The following is a 14918-nucleotide window of genomic DNA, read 5'->3' as shown; positions in this document are numbered from 1 at the left end:
TTGAGAATATTGACCATTTAACCCTACTGTCTGTTTTCTATCTTTTAACTAGTTTTTGTCCACAATAGGACATATTTTTAATTGAGTAAATTAGGTACGTGCACATTCAAATGTGTTTTTGAATTCACTGGATGTTTTCCTGATTTTTCAGACACTTTTGTTGACTTGTTTCAGATGTTCATTGTAATAAAAAATTTTAATGCACATTTGAACTTTTTAATATGGAAATTGATTGTGTGCATTAACTTTTATGCTCACAAACTTGAATGTACACTAATGAATGCATATTCCTAGATGAACATGTTTTTCAAGCGGCTGAGCTTCCATGAATAAATTTTGCCCTCTATGTTTGTATTAATGTTTAAATCCTTTACATTTTGAGGCAATATTTTAAGTCTAAACCATGTCTAATACCATATGATCAATTTCAGAGTACATTTGATAAAGAGATCCATGCTATTAGTGAAATGACATTATACAACGTGCTATTCAGTGATTATTAAAGGTCCAAAACAGTATTTTACTGTTATAGCTATAATTGGATTCTAAGGGGTATGTTTACTAAGGGATGTTAGCGTTTTTAACGCACCTTTAAAGTTAAGGCACAGAAAATGCTAACGCGTCAATACATTCTTATGGGCGCATTAGCGTTTAACGCACGTCAGCCATTAACGTGCATTAGAAACGCTATTGCTCCTATAGCGCTCCTTAGTAAACATAGCCCTAAGTTAGTTCTTAAAAAGCTAAGGCCCTGATTCATAGGAACAAAAGGGAGAAAGTCTGATGATTCAAACCACAGAAATACTTGACTTTGGCACCATTGTTATGTTTCTACGGAGACCAGTAACAGACTCTTTCTATGCAGTGGGCATACCATGTGAGATTACAAGAAGCAGATAAATTTTGTTTGCTTACAAAAGCATATGCAACCTTTCAAAATTCATATGATGGATGTATTTGGCTTCAAAAATTGTATTGTTGGGGAGAGGGTATCCTATTGTTATTATTTTGACGTGCAGAGCATGAAAATACTTCCAAGTATGGAATCAGGGAGTTTGTCAGCTTTTCATCTTGAAGGGTAACTGAATCATCGAGCATATGTGCAGTAGTGACTACAGTATTATTGTTTCTTATATGGTGCTACTTTTGAAGCACTACAAAATTCTGTATTTGTTAGTGAAGAAAGTTATTTATAATTTTTCACTCTTGTTCACAGAGAGGCTCATTTTCAAAGCACTTAGGCTTATAAAGTTCCATACATTACTATGGTACTTTATAAGTCTAAGGGGGTCTTTTACTAAGGTGCGCTAGCATTTTTAGCTGGCATATGGGCATACGGACATCTCAGCATTTAGCGCCAGCTGATTTTTAGCGCAGGGTAAAAATGCTAGTACACCTTAGTAACAGACCCCTAAGTGCTTTGAAAATATGCCTCAGAGTGTCCTTACCATGTTATAACAATAATATAAACAAAATCAAACATTCAGACATGAAAGAACAATAAAACATAAAAACAAATCTAAAACAGAAAACAGTGAAATCCTAAATAAATAAATCGACAGAATGAAATGATAATCAGCTTCTGTGGTATTTAATTTAATAGAGTCCTTGTAATTAGCCTTTACCAAAAAAATATTGATACAAAGCAGCTAAAAATAATAAAATATTAATAACAACCCTTAAAAAAAATAAAAATAATAACATATGTGATACAATATTGCCAAATGATAAGCAATCAACATAAATAAATTAAAATAATAAAAAGGAAAATATCCAAAATATCCCTTCCCACATATTCCCTCAGATTCTATAAATGACACCCGAATTTGCATGTGCCCAATTTGTATGCGCAATTTAATTTTGTGATGAGCGAATTAGTGCCAATAATTGGATTCTGATAATCAATTATTGGTGTTAAGTGGCAATAATAATATGTTTACCTTTGTTATGTCTGTGAGTACTAGCCGTTAAGCCCGTAAAAACGGGCGAGATTTCCAGCTACCCTCCTCGCCACCGCTCCCTCCCCCCTCCGTGCCGGGCCCCCTCCACTCACCTGACAGCGCCTCTCACCTCCGTGTGAAAGCACTGCAGGCAGCAGCAGATCTCTCTGCTGCTACCTGCAGCGCTTCCACACGGAGGTGAGAGGCGCTGTCAGGTCAGTGCAGGGAGCCCGATGCGGAGGAGGGCGGGAGCGGCGGCGGGGATGGGGGGGAGGGTGGAGGTTGGTGCGTGCGATGTTCGTTTCCAGGCGGCAGTGTCCGACAGTGGCTCGACTCCGTTTCCCTTTCTGTTCCTCCCTCTGATGTCATCATGTCTTGACGCGAGGGCGGGACAGAGAGGGAAGTCTCTACTGCGCATTTGCAGGTGAGTCGGTCACTTGCCGTTTATATGTTTGATAGTGGTTAACCTAAAAAAACAGTTATAATGGACTAGATTCAGTAAATGGCGCCCAAACTTGGGTGCCAAAAAATGTGTGCTCAGTGCTGTTTTATAAACAGCTGTCTGAGTTGGGCATAATTAGTGCATAACACAGGGATCCGCGACCAACTTTGGACGCAAGGATTTACACCTACTGAAACCTGCTGTAAATCATTGCGTATAAATTAGGCACGCATCCCCCAAATTCTGTAATACTGCATACATCTTTAGTGAACATTCCTGACTCACCCATAGCCAAGCCCCCTTTTCAGTTATCCCGTGAAAAATGTGCACATACATCTTTATAAAATAGCGCTTACCAAGATGCACTCGCAAATCCAAATTTTCTGCATCAAAAAAAGAACAAAAATCACATTTTTAATGATCTTTGAAACTGTAAAGAATGTGGCAGAAATTCCAACTTATGGTTGCAAGGGATCGAACAAAAATGAAACCATCCATGAAAAAGATTTCAGTCTAGTGTTGGATTTACACATATCTTTTAGAGAAGGAGCAATATCTTATTGCATCTGAGGAGAGCGAGTCAGTCTAGAAAAGGTTCATAAGGAGGCCCTTCCTTTCTTCTACAATACTTTGGGGCCCTTTTATTGAGGTGCGCTGAAAAATGGCCTGCAGTAGTGTAGACGCATGTTTTGGGCGCGCAGAATTTTTTTCCAGCGCACCTACAAAACAAAATCCCCTTTCTTTTTTGCTGAAAACAGACGTGTGGCAAAATCAAAGTTGCCACGCGTCCATTTTGTGTCTGAGACCTTACTGCCAGCCATTGACCTAGCAGTAAAGAATCCGGGCGGTAATGACCTACGTGTGCCAAATGCTACGCATGCCCCCCCCCAATTTTTTTTCAGAAGCGCGTTTTGGATGCGCCCCAAAAATGAAATTACCACAAGAGCCATGCGGTAGTTAACTTCATTATGGTGCACGTTGGGTGTGCGTAGACGCTTACGCGGCTTAGTAAAAGGGCCCCTTTAAAAATAAGAGTAAGAGCTTGAACTTAACTTTGGGATTCAATTGCCAACTAATGAAGATTAATCACGGAACAAGCAGCTCTATCCCACCTTAACTCAACCAGCACAAACCTTGATGCTACATTCTATAACACTTAAAAAAGTATTTCAATGGAGTCTGTTACAGTAATCCAGATGGATCAAAACAATTGTATGCATCACCATTCTAAAATCATTTGTCAAAGAAATGGGCAGATTTGTCAAGATAGTCACTGCTTAAAGAATGCTTTTGCACCACTCTTAACTTGAGCCTCCCTAGTTATTTTGTAGTTTTAAATAATTCACAACTTCATATGTCAGAGAACATTGTGACCACTGAGTTGTCAAGTATAATAGAAACCGAATTTGGAGGGGAGGATCTTGTTACCCACAAAATGTATGTCTTTTCTGTGTTTTACTTTTAAATACTTTTGTCCATCCATTCTGCAGCTGTGGTCACTATCCCCCTAATTCAATATATGGTGCTAAAAATTGTGCACGCAATTTAATTGAATTACAAGCCAATTAGCACTGATAATTGGATACTGTCTATCAATTATTGGCCCTAATTGGCAATAATTTGAATTTACATATGCATTTTTAGTCACTATTCTGTAAAGATGCGTGTGTAAATTTTTATGTGTGGCTTCATAAAGGGGGTGTGGCCATGGGAGGGGCATGAGCAAGTCAGAAGTGTTCCTTCAATTTGTGTTCAGTGTTACAGAATTAGGTTGTTCTGCACCTAATTTTGGTGTGAGGATTTGCACCAGGTTTCAGTTGGTGTAAATCCTCATGCCCAAAATTGGGCGTGGATTCTGGCACCAAACGCTATTCTATAAACGCTGCCCAACTCAGAGCACTGTTTATAGAATAGCGCTTAATTTTGGGGGGCCCAAAATTTCAGAATTTAGTCCTATGTGCCAACTCTTTCTGGAAGCTGGCCCATGAGGATGAGGAAAGATAAACATTAATGGGAGGGAGCTGCTGTTAAGAGGGGTTATTTTACTACAAGTTGTGCTATTTTAGTATAGGGTCCCATTTTATACAATGAGACCCTGTGCTAAAATTGTATGACTTGTGGTAAAAGAACCCATCCTAACAGTAGCCCACATTGATAACTTCCCCGCTAAATAAATTAGAGAACTCTAGTTGAAAAACAACAGTCTTTTAGGAAGGTCTAGTTCCATTTTGTTACTATATAGACACACAAACTGGTCAGTATGGTTGTTCTAATTCTGTGTGGGCTTCCTTGAGGCTCCGCAATTTTGGAGGTAGATTTAAACTATATGGGGTTAAAATGACCCCCTCTTAAACCCTTGTGTAAGGTCCTGGTTGAAACAATCACTTTTTTTAAACCTATGCATTCCTTTGAGCTGATGTAAAACTTGTCATGGAAATATTTCCCCATATACGTATATCCCCTTGTAAAATGGGAAATACACATGTAGATATTAGTCTCGCCGTACCACCCCCTTGAAATCTCTGTGTGGTGTAGATCCCCATGTGTAAGTAGTGGCTTTCTGAGTTTGGCATTTACACATGTGTTTGATATACACATATAAATGTTGCTATTTGCATGTGGATAGGTTTCTAAAATAATGGCTCAAGTCTCCAAAGTCTGGGTTTCATCCATGCCCAAAGTCTAGTGGAAATGTCCAGAATTTCAACATGCATTTTAAATGCCTCATGCCTGATTACGACAATTCACTCTCTGTACAACAGAAACAGTGCAGGGTCAGCATACCTTCTACAGAGTCTCCCAACATGGTAGAAGACATGTTCATTGTAGAGTAATTTACTTCTGTTTAATCATTTGCACAATAGCCTATGCCTACTAAACTGGTGTTTGTTTCAGTGGTGGATAAATCTTCATCTTTGGCATATTTCCATTTTCCACAACATTGTCACTCTGTTTTTTTTTCAAAAGGTGTTTAGACACTTTGTTAAGGGTTATTTCAAGAATCCATCTGAGGTTCCTTCACTGCCACAACCTAAAGAGCTGTCTTATTTCTCTGATCTTACTCCTGTGCAGAAAGCCACATACTCAGATTCTATTGTTTCCTTATTATCTACTTCAGACTCAGATTATAAGCCTGTTTATTTGCTTCCTCTGTCCTCTGTAGACTCTCTTTCTTCTAATGGAGATGCCCTCCTAGATACTTATGATTGCTAACCAGCCTCTTCAGATAATGAGGAAGAGGGTTTCAACGGGAATTCCATCTGAACCTTCCCCTCTGTCTATGAGGAATGAATATTGGTAGGAGGATATTTTCTATCCAAGGTTTGTTATCAAATAGCAAATGAAGTTTCTTTTCCACTTCATCAGGAAACAGAACCCAGGTTAAATGTCTTGGACCTTCTATAATATACACAGAGCCCCAAGACTACAACAGTATGTTCCTGGCATGTTCAAAGACCAACAGTTCCATATGTAGCAGAATTCAGTTATAATTCAGCCTGTTTCTAAAGGGTTGGGTATGAAATACAAAGTCTAACCAACTCCAGGATTTAGCAGGGTCCTGCTATTCAGTACTGGTGGAAGCAACTATAGAAATGCAGAGATTTCTCTAATACTCCTCTGGGGAAGACTCTGACTTGCTGGCTTATTTGGGGAAAAAATGTTTTTCAGGGTGCTATGCTGTTGGCCAGGACAGCCACTCATCAACTCTGTATGGTACAGTATATACATACCACCTCTCATAAGGTGCTAGTTTTCTCACCTGCTCTTTCTATGCAAGCTTGAGGTCAGCTTCTTATACTAGTGGAGGCTGGTTAATGTGGTACTTACCATATTAGGACAGCTTATTATATCTTTGAAAAATCAGCCGGGACTTCTGTTTCTGCAATTTCAGTCAAACTGCAGGCATCCAGGCTGCAAGAACATATCTACTCTAAATAGCTGATGCGCCTCGTACTAGAGATTTGCTATTTGCAGAGAAAATGATGGAGACTATTCACATGTTTAGAGATCGTTGTTGTACTCTTCAACACTTCTCACCAGTTCAACCCTCTACATCAACTGCTTCTGCTAGATTCACTTCATTCAATCACTACAAACATAGCTATTATTACCATAGAAAATGTTATTACCAAAAACACCCTCAGCAGGCTCAATGTACCTTTGCCCTATGTTAAGGCAAAGAGAAAGGACCCAGCCTAAGCAGGTCACACCTGATCAATCTAAGCTGTAGCCTACTTGTGTCTATACTAAAGATCTTCTGCCTCTACAAAGCATTCATCCTGCCCTAGCTGTCTAGAGCAGAGTTCAGCTTTTCCTACTGGCTTAGCAGGCAATTGTGATAGACAGATGAGTATTTTCTGTAATCTGGAAGGGATATTAAATCATCCTATATCATGAACCAAATCTTTTTCTAGCCATCTCAGTTTGCTACAAGAGGAAGTCCACCTTCTTCTTGAAGCCAAAGCCATAGAACATGTTTCAGCACACGGGAGGAACTGAGGTTTCCACACAAGATACTTTCTCATTTCAAAAGGTACAAGATGCTTATGCCCTATTTCTAAACCTCAGAGACCTCAACTATTTCCTTATCAAGGAGAAATTCAGAATGACTACTATCCCTTGCTTTCTTCCTCTGCTCAAAGAGGTAGATAGATTTGTATCCTGGATCTGAAAGATGCATACACTCATATTCCAATACAAGAAATACTGCAGGTTTGCACTTCAATCCAGATGTTTCCAGGACAAAGCTCTTCGGCCTTTCGTCAGCATTTAGGGTGTTCTTTAAGTGCCTCATCATGGCAGCTGCACACTTTCACAAGCAAGGCCATTTAGTATTTCTGTGCCTGGATGACTAATCTCTAGTGGCTTGGTCAGATTAGCTGGCCTAAATTCTTCTGGACAAAATGTCTCTTCTTCAGTCTCTGGAATTCTTTATAAACTACAAACTTTCAGAAGTCCACACTTTATGCAACCAACATAATTTAATTTATAGAAGTAGTTTTGGACTCTGTCCAATCCAGAGTATTTCTTCCAGAGGACGGAATCCAAACACTAATAGCCCATGTTAATCGAATTTTGAAAGGGAAAAGCTCATGAAAAAGAGAGATTTTATTTAGGATAAAATATTCACACGTGAAGGAAAGAACTGAAAGCACAATGAATGCAGTTAGCAAGGGAAAGCAAGTAGTTTAAAGCATCAGTAGAAGAGGTGCTGTGAGAGGACTTCCAGAGCAGGACAGAACTTCACTGGTAAGTTATTTGCTGGGAAATTGTTTTTAAACTTGGGGAAAGGTAGAGTTAAAGTTAAATAGGCAGTGGTGTACTGAGGGTGGGGCGGTGGGGGGCAGCCCGCCTCGGGTGCAAGTCATAAGGGGGTGCTGCGACTGCCATGGGCATTTCCCCCCCCCCCCCGCTTCATGCGGTGCTTGTGCTGCCATGATGTCGGTGCTGGTGCTTCTGCAATAAGGGTTTCCGTCCTGACATCCCCCCTCCAACTAGTGCAATGTATCGCTCTCCCTCCTCTCTCCACCCCCGCCCCCCCCTCTGCAGGCCTTGAAACTTCCAGACCTCTGGCAGCATACATCAGTGATATGAGCACTGCCTTCGGCCAGCCCCAAAAGCCTTCTCTGTACAACATCCCGCCTACGCTGGAAGCTGTACAGTGAAAGCTTCTGGGGCAGGCTAAAGGCAGCTGTTACATCGCTGATGCTGCTGGTGGGCCTGGAAAGCTGGAGGCCTGCAGAGCCGGGGTAGGGGTGGAGAGAGCTGAGGTGGAAGAACAATGTCAGCCATACCGCAAGGAAAGGGAAAAGGGGGGTGGAGAAAGGAGGAAGATCACATGGCGTTTCCAGTCTGAAGGGGAAGAAGGGGTGGATAGAGGAGGGAGAGCAATGCGAGACTTCAAGGCAAGGGAAAAGGAGGGTGGAGAGAGGAGGAAAAGCAAAGCCAGACCAAAGGGGAAGAGGGGTGGAGAGGCAGAGAGTGATGCCAGACCCTCAGGGGAAGGGGAAGAAAGGTGGAAAGAGGAGAGAAAGTGATACCAGATCACAGGGGAAGGAGAAAAGTAAATATACAGGAGATACTGGAAAGCAGAAGATGGATGGGGAGAGGAGAGATAAAGATGGAGAGGGGGGAGATGCTGGAATGCATCATGCAAAAAGGAGAGAGGGGGGCACAGGCTGGATGGAAGGGAAAGAAAGGGCAGGCAGTGGATGGAAGGGGCATAGAAAGCGGGCAGACACCATGTGGAAAGAGGGAGAGGGCAGACAGGATAGAAGAGAGGGAAACAGAGGATGGAAGAGAGGGCAACAGTGGATGGAAGGGCAGAGAAAGCAGGCAAACGCTGGATGGAAGGGAGATAGAAAGAGGGCAGATGCTGGATGGAAGGGGTAGAGAAAGGGGTAAATGCTGGATGGAAGAGAGAGAGAGAGAGAGAGAGAGAGAGGGAGCAGATGCTGGATGGAAGGGAGAGAGGTGAGAGAAGATGAGGAAAGCAGAAACCAGAGACGATAAAGGTAAGAAAAAGATTTATTATTATTATTTATTTTTTTTGCTTTAGGATAAAGTAGTATTGTAGTGTGGTGATAAATAGAAAATGAAATAAGATGATCTTTCTATTAGACTGATTTCAATACATTTTTGACTAACTTTCAGAGACCAAAACCCCATCCTCAGGTCATATTACAGAATACTGATATGTGCGTATGTATCAGCAGGAGGCATTCCACGTATGCCTTCTTTGGGATATGTGATGTATTCATTTTTACCTGGAGCAAAGCCATTTTCACAAGCTGGGTAGCAGAAGAAAGTTATTTGTAGACTCGATTGATACATGATTTTGGAATCGGTATGATGGAAGAAAAGAGTAAATTGTGCGCTCACTAGGGACAGAGAACGTACCTTCATATATCCATGTAAACTACTTGTGATTGTATCACAGAAAGTCGATGTATCACTTCCCATTATCTTTAAAGTATTTTTGGCTCCATAATATCATTATGACAAATAATCAGGTAGAGAACAGCATTATGAGCCTGGAACACAAAAAATGGTTCCTGCTTTTCTTTTTGTTATTTAAACAAACCACACGCCTCAGCATGAATACACAGCTGCCACAATTGCATATGTCATGCTTTATTTGATTTGTGGCAATTTCATGTTACAGCTGTGCTTATTAAGTGATGACACAATATCTGATAAGCTGAAGAGAGAGAGAGAGAGAGAGAGAGAGAGGAGAGAAGGTAATTTATAAGGGTTGCTAGTTAAGGAGGGCAAGTAGGCATCTACTTAGGAGCAAATTTATAAAGACGTGTAGGAACCAATGAGGGGCATTTTCGATATGACGTCTAATCCGACCTTTGGACGTTTTGCTTTAAATGTCCAAATCAAGTAGTGAAAATAACCATTTCAACTTGAAAAACGTCTTCATTCTTTGAAAATTACCATTTCCTAGATGTTGTTCTTAGTACGTCTATCTTTTTGCACTATTAAAAAAAAAATGTCCAAGTACAAACGTACAAAATCAAGCCATTGGGATGTAGGAGAGCCAGCTTTCCTAGTAGACTGGCAACACAGACATCATAGCAGAGCAGTGGGGTACTGCAGTGGACTTCACAGAAAAGGTCCCAGGTACACAATTCTCACTGTATCCATCGTATGGTGAGATTCTTTAAACCCCAACAAAAAACTTGCTGTACCCAACTGTAGCCCCTATGGCTGCAGGTGTCTCCTATATGGTGGGTACAGTAGAATTTTTTTTTTGGGGGGGGGTTGGGGGGGGGCTGACACTTTCCATCACAAGTGTAATAGAGTGGATTATGGGTCTGGGTCACCTTCTCTGACTACTATTCCAGGAATTGTTTGCTGCTCTAATAGGACTGGCCATAACACTCTGAAGCTGTACTGTTTCATTTACATCTTTGCGGGGGTGGGAGGGGCTTAGTGACTGCTGAAGGATTAAGTGGGTGTCATTCCTTTATTCCTGCAGTGGTCATTAGGGCACTTTATGGCCCTGGATGTTTTTTTTTTTTTTTTTTTTGTAGAATCCACTATAACTCAAAAACTGATGGGGTGTGGAAGTTACTAGTGTTCTAGAAACTACCACAAAAATTTCTATTGCCAAACAAAAATGACTGAAATATTTAACGTACACTCAATACCTTTTTCCTTCCTGCATGGTACACCACTATGAGTGTACGTTAATATTTCAGTCATTTTTGTTTGGCCGTGGAAATTTTGGTTTTGTTCCAGAAAAACGTCCAAGTGTTAGGAATGCTCAGGTTCCGTGCTTAACATACCCCTGACACACTCCTTTGTGACTGAACGCACTTTTAATGGACTCATAGAAAAACATCTAAAAATTGGTTTTAAAATACCAATTTGGGGGTGGGAGGGGGTTTTAGTGACTTCTGAAGGATAAGTGGGTGTCATTCCTTTATTCCTGCAGTGGTCATCTGGTCATTTAAGGCACTTATTGTGGCTTATTCATTAATAAAACAGGTCTAGACCAAATGTCCAAGTTATAGCCCTGGATGTTTTTGTTTTGTTGCATTATGGCAGAAAAACGTCCAAGTTGTTAGGAATGCCCAGGTCCCGCGCTTAGCATACTCCTGACACACCCCTTTGTGACTTGAACGCACTTTTAATGGACTTCATAGAAAAACATCTAAAAATTGGTTTTGAAAATACCAATTTGGACGTTTTTCTCTTTGAAATTGAGCCCTATGTATCTTTACAAAATGCTAAGCAAAGTGACAGAAATCATACATTGTGGGCATGGGCATCTAGATTATTTAAATTAGAGATTCGCAAACCTGCGCCTGGAGGCACTCCAGCCAGTCAGGTTTTCAGGATATCCCTAATAAATATTCATGAGAGAGATTGCATTCACTGTCTCAACTGTGTACTGTCTCTAGGACCAGTTTTGGAAACCACTGATTTAAACAGATGTGTAAATTAGAGTATTTTATAATCCCCCACACCTGCTTGCAACCTCTGCCCAAATTCCACTCCTCTACACGCCTGCCATCAATGTGTGCGCCATCATGTCAACATACGTAGTTTTATGCCAGTTGGAATTTTATAACAAGCCATTTACATGCTTATGTGGCCATATACACATGAAAATAATTCTATAAAATTACTCACAAAATGTGTTTCATGTGTAAACTTCACTTTATCCGAACTTCACTTGTCACAGTGGCATTAGAAATTTATTTCAGTAATGCAGACTTGGAAATGGTCATGTTGGCACAATGATTGTCAAGGTTTTACTTGACAGTTTCCGTGTGTTCTTGAAAAATGTGTATTTGATGTTCTTCTTTTGAGTTGGGGATGGGGAGTTAGAAACTTTTTTATTCAGTGTAAAGCCAACTTTGGATTTGTCAGTGAAAAAAACCTGCAAAACTGGCGAGGTTTTTTTTTTTGTAATAGAGGAGTACGTATGGTCTTCACTCTCTCTCTCTTGTTATTAACATAGCTAAATGAGGATTATGTTTCATTCACTCATGTAACGTACTATTTTACTATCCCTTCATAGCAAATGGGATTGTTCAGGTCAATAAACAGGATGCTGGTCAGGAGATGTTTGAGGAAGTGTATGTATTGTGTTTGTCTCGTTTACACTAAAGAACTGAGAAGTTATAAAACTGACAGCTGAAAACTACAAGGCTGTTTCTGGTTTATTTATAGCATCCCGTCCACTCCTTATACGCCGCGTGCGTTTCATCCTCTGAACTCTCTGATTCAGCTCTGAAAGTGCACGTTTTAGTTCCTTAACCCGCAGCCTCCGGTTCCTTGTCACACTGAGAAAAAAAAAAAAAAACAGCACGGAATGCGGTCACTTGAAGCTGGAGAGTGGACGGGTTCAGTGTGTTATGCCCGAACGGCTTTTATATGTTATGCGTGTCTCCCGGGCGCTCAACCTGAAAAAAAAAGTGGGCTTTTGTTCCAGAAGAGCGAGACCTCCAGGGTGATCGGGTCGCAGCCCCGCCTGTAAGCCCCTCCCACCTAGGCAACTGTGTGAGTGTGTGTCAGACAAGACAAATGGGAGAGCTGACGAAGAGGTAAACTTATGTGGCGGGGGGGGAGCAGAAGAGGTCATGCACCTACTAGTACTGGAGTAGAATAGGACAGTAGCAGATGTTTTGTAAAGAATAAGAAGGGCGTTGCTTAAGCTCTGTGTTGGGAGGATGCCTTCTGGTCTGCAGAAACCAGGCAGAGCTGGGAAGCTTATCAGGGAACACTGGATGTTACAGGCAGTCTTTCACTCCGAGAGTTGCCCTTTATGCCTTCTCGGCTACAGCTATACGTCAGACTGAGCCTTAAACTGTAACTGCACTTTGTGTCTGTCAGGGTTTTTTTTTTTTGGGCCTATAAATTAACACGGAAATATTCTGTGCCTTAAGCAAATAACGTGATTCGAATGGCGTGGCCTGCCTGACCCGACCGGATGTGAGTCCTAGTCCTAGGAATATCTTTCCGTTGAGAAAATACAAAACGTTTGTTGTGAACAGGGAAAAAAAAAAAAACCCTCAGGGTGTGGTTTGTAATTGTTAGTTTTTAAAGGGCTGCTTCACAGAACTTGGCATGGCCTACCCACCCAGAGGTCTTGTTTCTTGAGGATTTCTAAATACAGCTCGGGACTGAGAAGCTTGGGATGAAAAGAGCACAGTCTGCATTCGAACCAAGGACATCCATAGCCTTTACTAAAGGAAAGCCAAAGGACCATATATTTTTTAACCTTACTTTGGATTTAACTTGTTTTGTACTTCTTGGTTCATTCGCTGCTTTGGGTCTGTCACTGCGTTTTTGCAAATTTTTTTTAATCATTTTATATTATGCCTTATTAAGAAGATGGAGTTTTTCAGTCTCTCTAAATGGATTATAGATAATAAACCACCTAGAGGAGCTAATGTGCTGCCTGCTTCAATACTTACTCATTTGAAAGGCAGAATCTGGAGATTTAAGATACAAATTTTGACTGATGAAAGCATGGGGTGCCCTGTGGGATGTTCTGAGTACAGTTAACTTTCAAAGCTATCTGTTCCTTGAAAGCTGAAGCACTTTAAATTTTACTGCAATTCTTGAACCTCAAGCTTGTAAAATAATAGTTCAGTTTAATTTGATGCACTAAACTGACTTTGACACCTCATAATGTTTTTATCTGGTGTATATGTGCATTCAGAGTGTCCAGTTGATGATACTGTGTGTGTGTGCTAAAGATAGAATTTGTTGACATTATTAGATCAGTACTATGATTTACAGTATGCATTGCTGAACAAAGTGGGCATTTTAGTTTTAGGCAGCTTTCAGATTTTAATTTTTAAATAACATGGGGAAGCCACTAAGCAGGCCTGACTGTTTACGTCAGAATCCAACCTTGTGTTGGGAAGGGCGAGGAGGAAGATCTGAATATTGAAGACTGTTATGTCCCACAGAGGTCGATCTATGATACAGTGCGACTGAATGAACAGATAGATTCTGGTTTCTAAAGGCAGTCTTTCATCAAGGCATTTCACAGATCGTACTTTACCCTACAGTCATCGAACACTGGACAGTCATATTTATGCAGCAATGGTGCTATGACTTCTTCCAGTGTATTTGAGCTAAGAGGCCGCGAAACAAACAAATTAGATGAAAAAATGATTTTTGATGCACTGAAACTCAACAGTGACGTAATTAGGGCAGCTGGACCACCGAAAGCAAAGTTTCACCCTGAAAAAAAGGAACAGAGAAAGTCATGGCGAATGTTTGCACCAGTGAACTTTGTGGAATATGCAACTAAAAATGAATGCTCCTTCGTTGAAAGTGGTGATGTATCAGATGTGTCAAAATCTGGCAGGTACAGAAATGGCACAAGCTCTTTAACTTCAGAAGATGATGACTCTGGCTTATGTAGCCCACATGCTGAAGGGGAATTAAAAACAGGACACAACCAGGAAGAGAGTCATCTTGGACTAAAACCGGATCTTCTGCAGCAGAGATCAACCTGGAAGACGAGTTAAGACTATGCTTTCTGTCACATTGAACAGTGATCAGCAAAATCCATTACTCGCATATAGAAGCATGCCCACAAATGTAAGTTATCGATTGGTTTTGAGTGATGCTACACAGCCAGAAAAGGCAGAGCTTTTTAGTTCTCTTAAATCTGCAAAAGAGCGGAAATCCTCTAAAACAGTCCGTTGTGAGCTGCAGAAATGTTTGAAAGAGCACACTGTGCCGTGCTTGCAGTTTCTTCAGTATAAGGAGGAAAACGGTGCAGAGGTGTTCAAAAAGAACTGCAGAATGAATACGATGATGATAAACTAGCGAGAAGTCAAGTGGAAGTGACAGAAAAATTCATGTGGATGATGAGCCTCTGAATACGGATATTTACTGCGACAGTCTTGCATTAATTAGCGGACAGCTGAGCACCACAGCTTTAAGAGACAGCATGGTGTTGCCTGGTCCAGAGGAATACAAAAACATCCATACAGACTCTATAGAAATGCTACTATATGCTCAAGAGCTGAGAGCAGACCAGCTACATGTGCCAT

The 14918-nt window shown here is 40.9% G+C and overlaps 1 protein-coding gene across 1 annotated transcript in view; it reads left to right on the top strand.

Moving 5' to 3' along the window:
- Positions 1-14387, top strand: part of LOC115458976 (dystonin-like) — a 155281-nt gene extending 140894 nt beyond the window's left edge. Inside the window, exon 25 of the mRNA XM_030188836.1 lies at positions 13923-14387. Coding sequence (XP_030044696.1) covers positions 13923-14387 — 465 coding nt within the window. The remainder of the gene's footprint in view (positions 1-13922) is intronic.
- Positions 14388-14918: the final 531 nt, after the last annotated feature.

This window comes from Microcaecilia unicolor, unplaced genomic scaffold, assembly GCF_901765095.1.
Source record: "Microcaecilia unicolor unplaced genomic scaffold, aMicUni1.1, whole genome shotgun sequence".
NCBI classification, from domain to species: Eukaryota; Metazoa; Chordata; class Amphibia; order Gymnophiona; family Siphonopidae; genus Microcaecilia; species Microcaecilia unicolor.
This window is presented reverse-complemented; position numbering and strand designations above follow the sequence as displayed.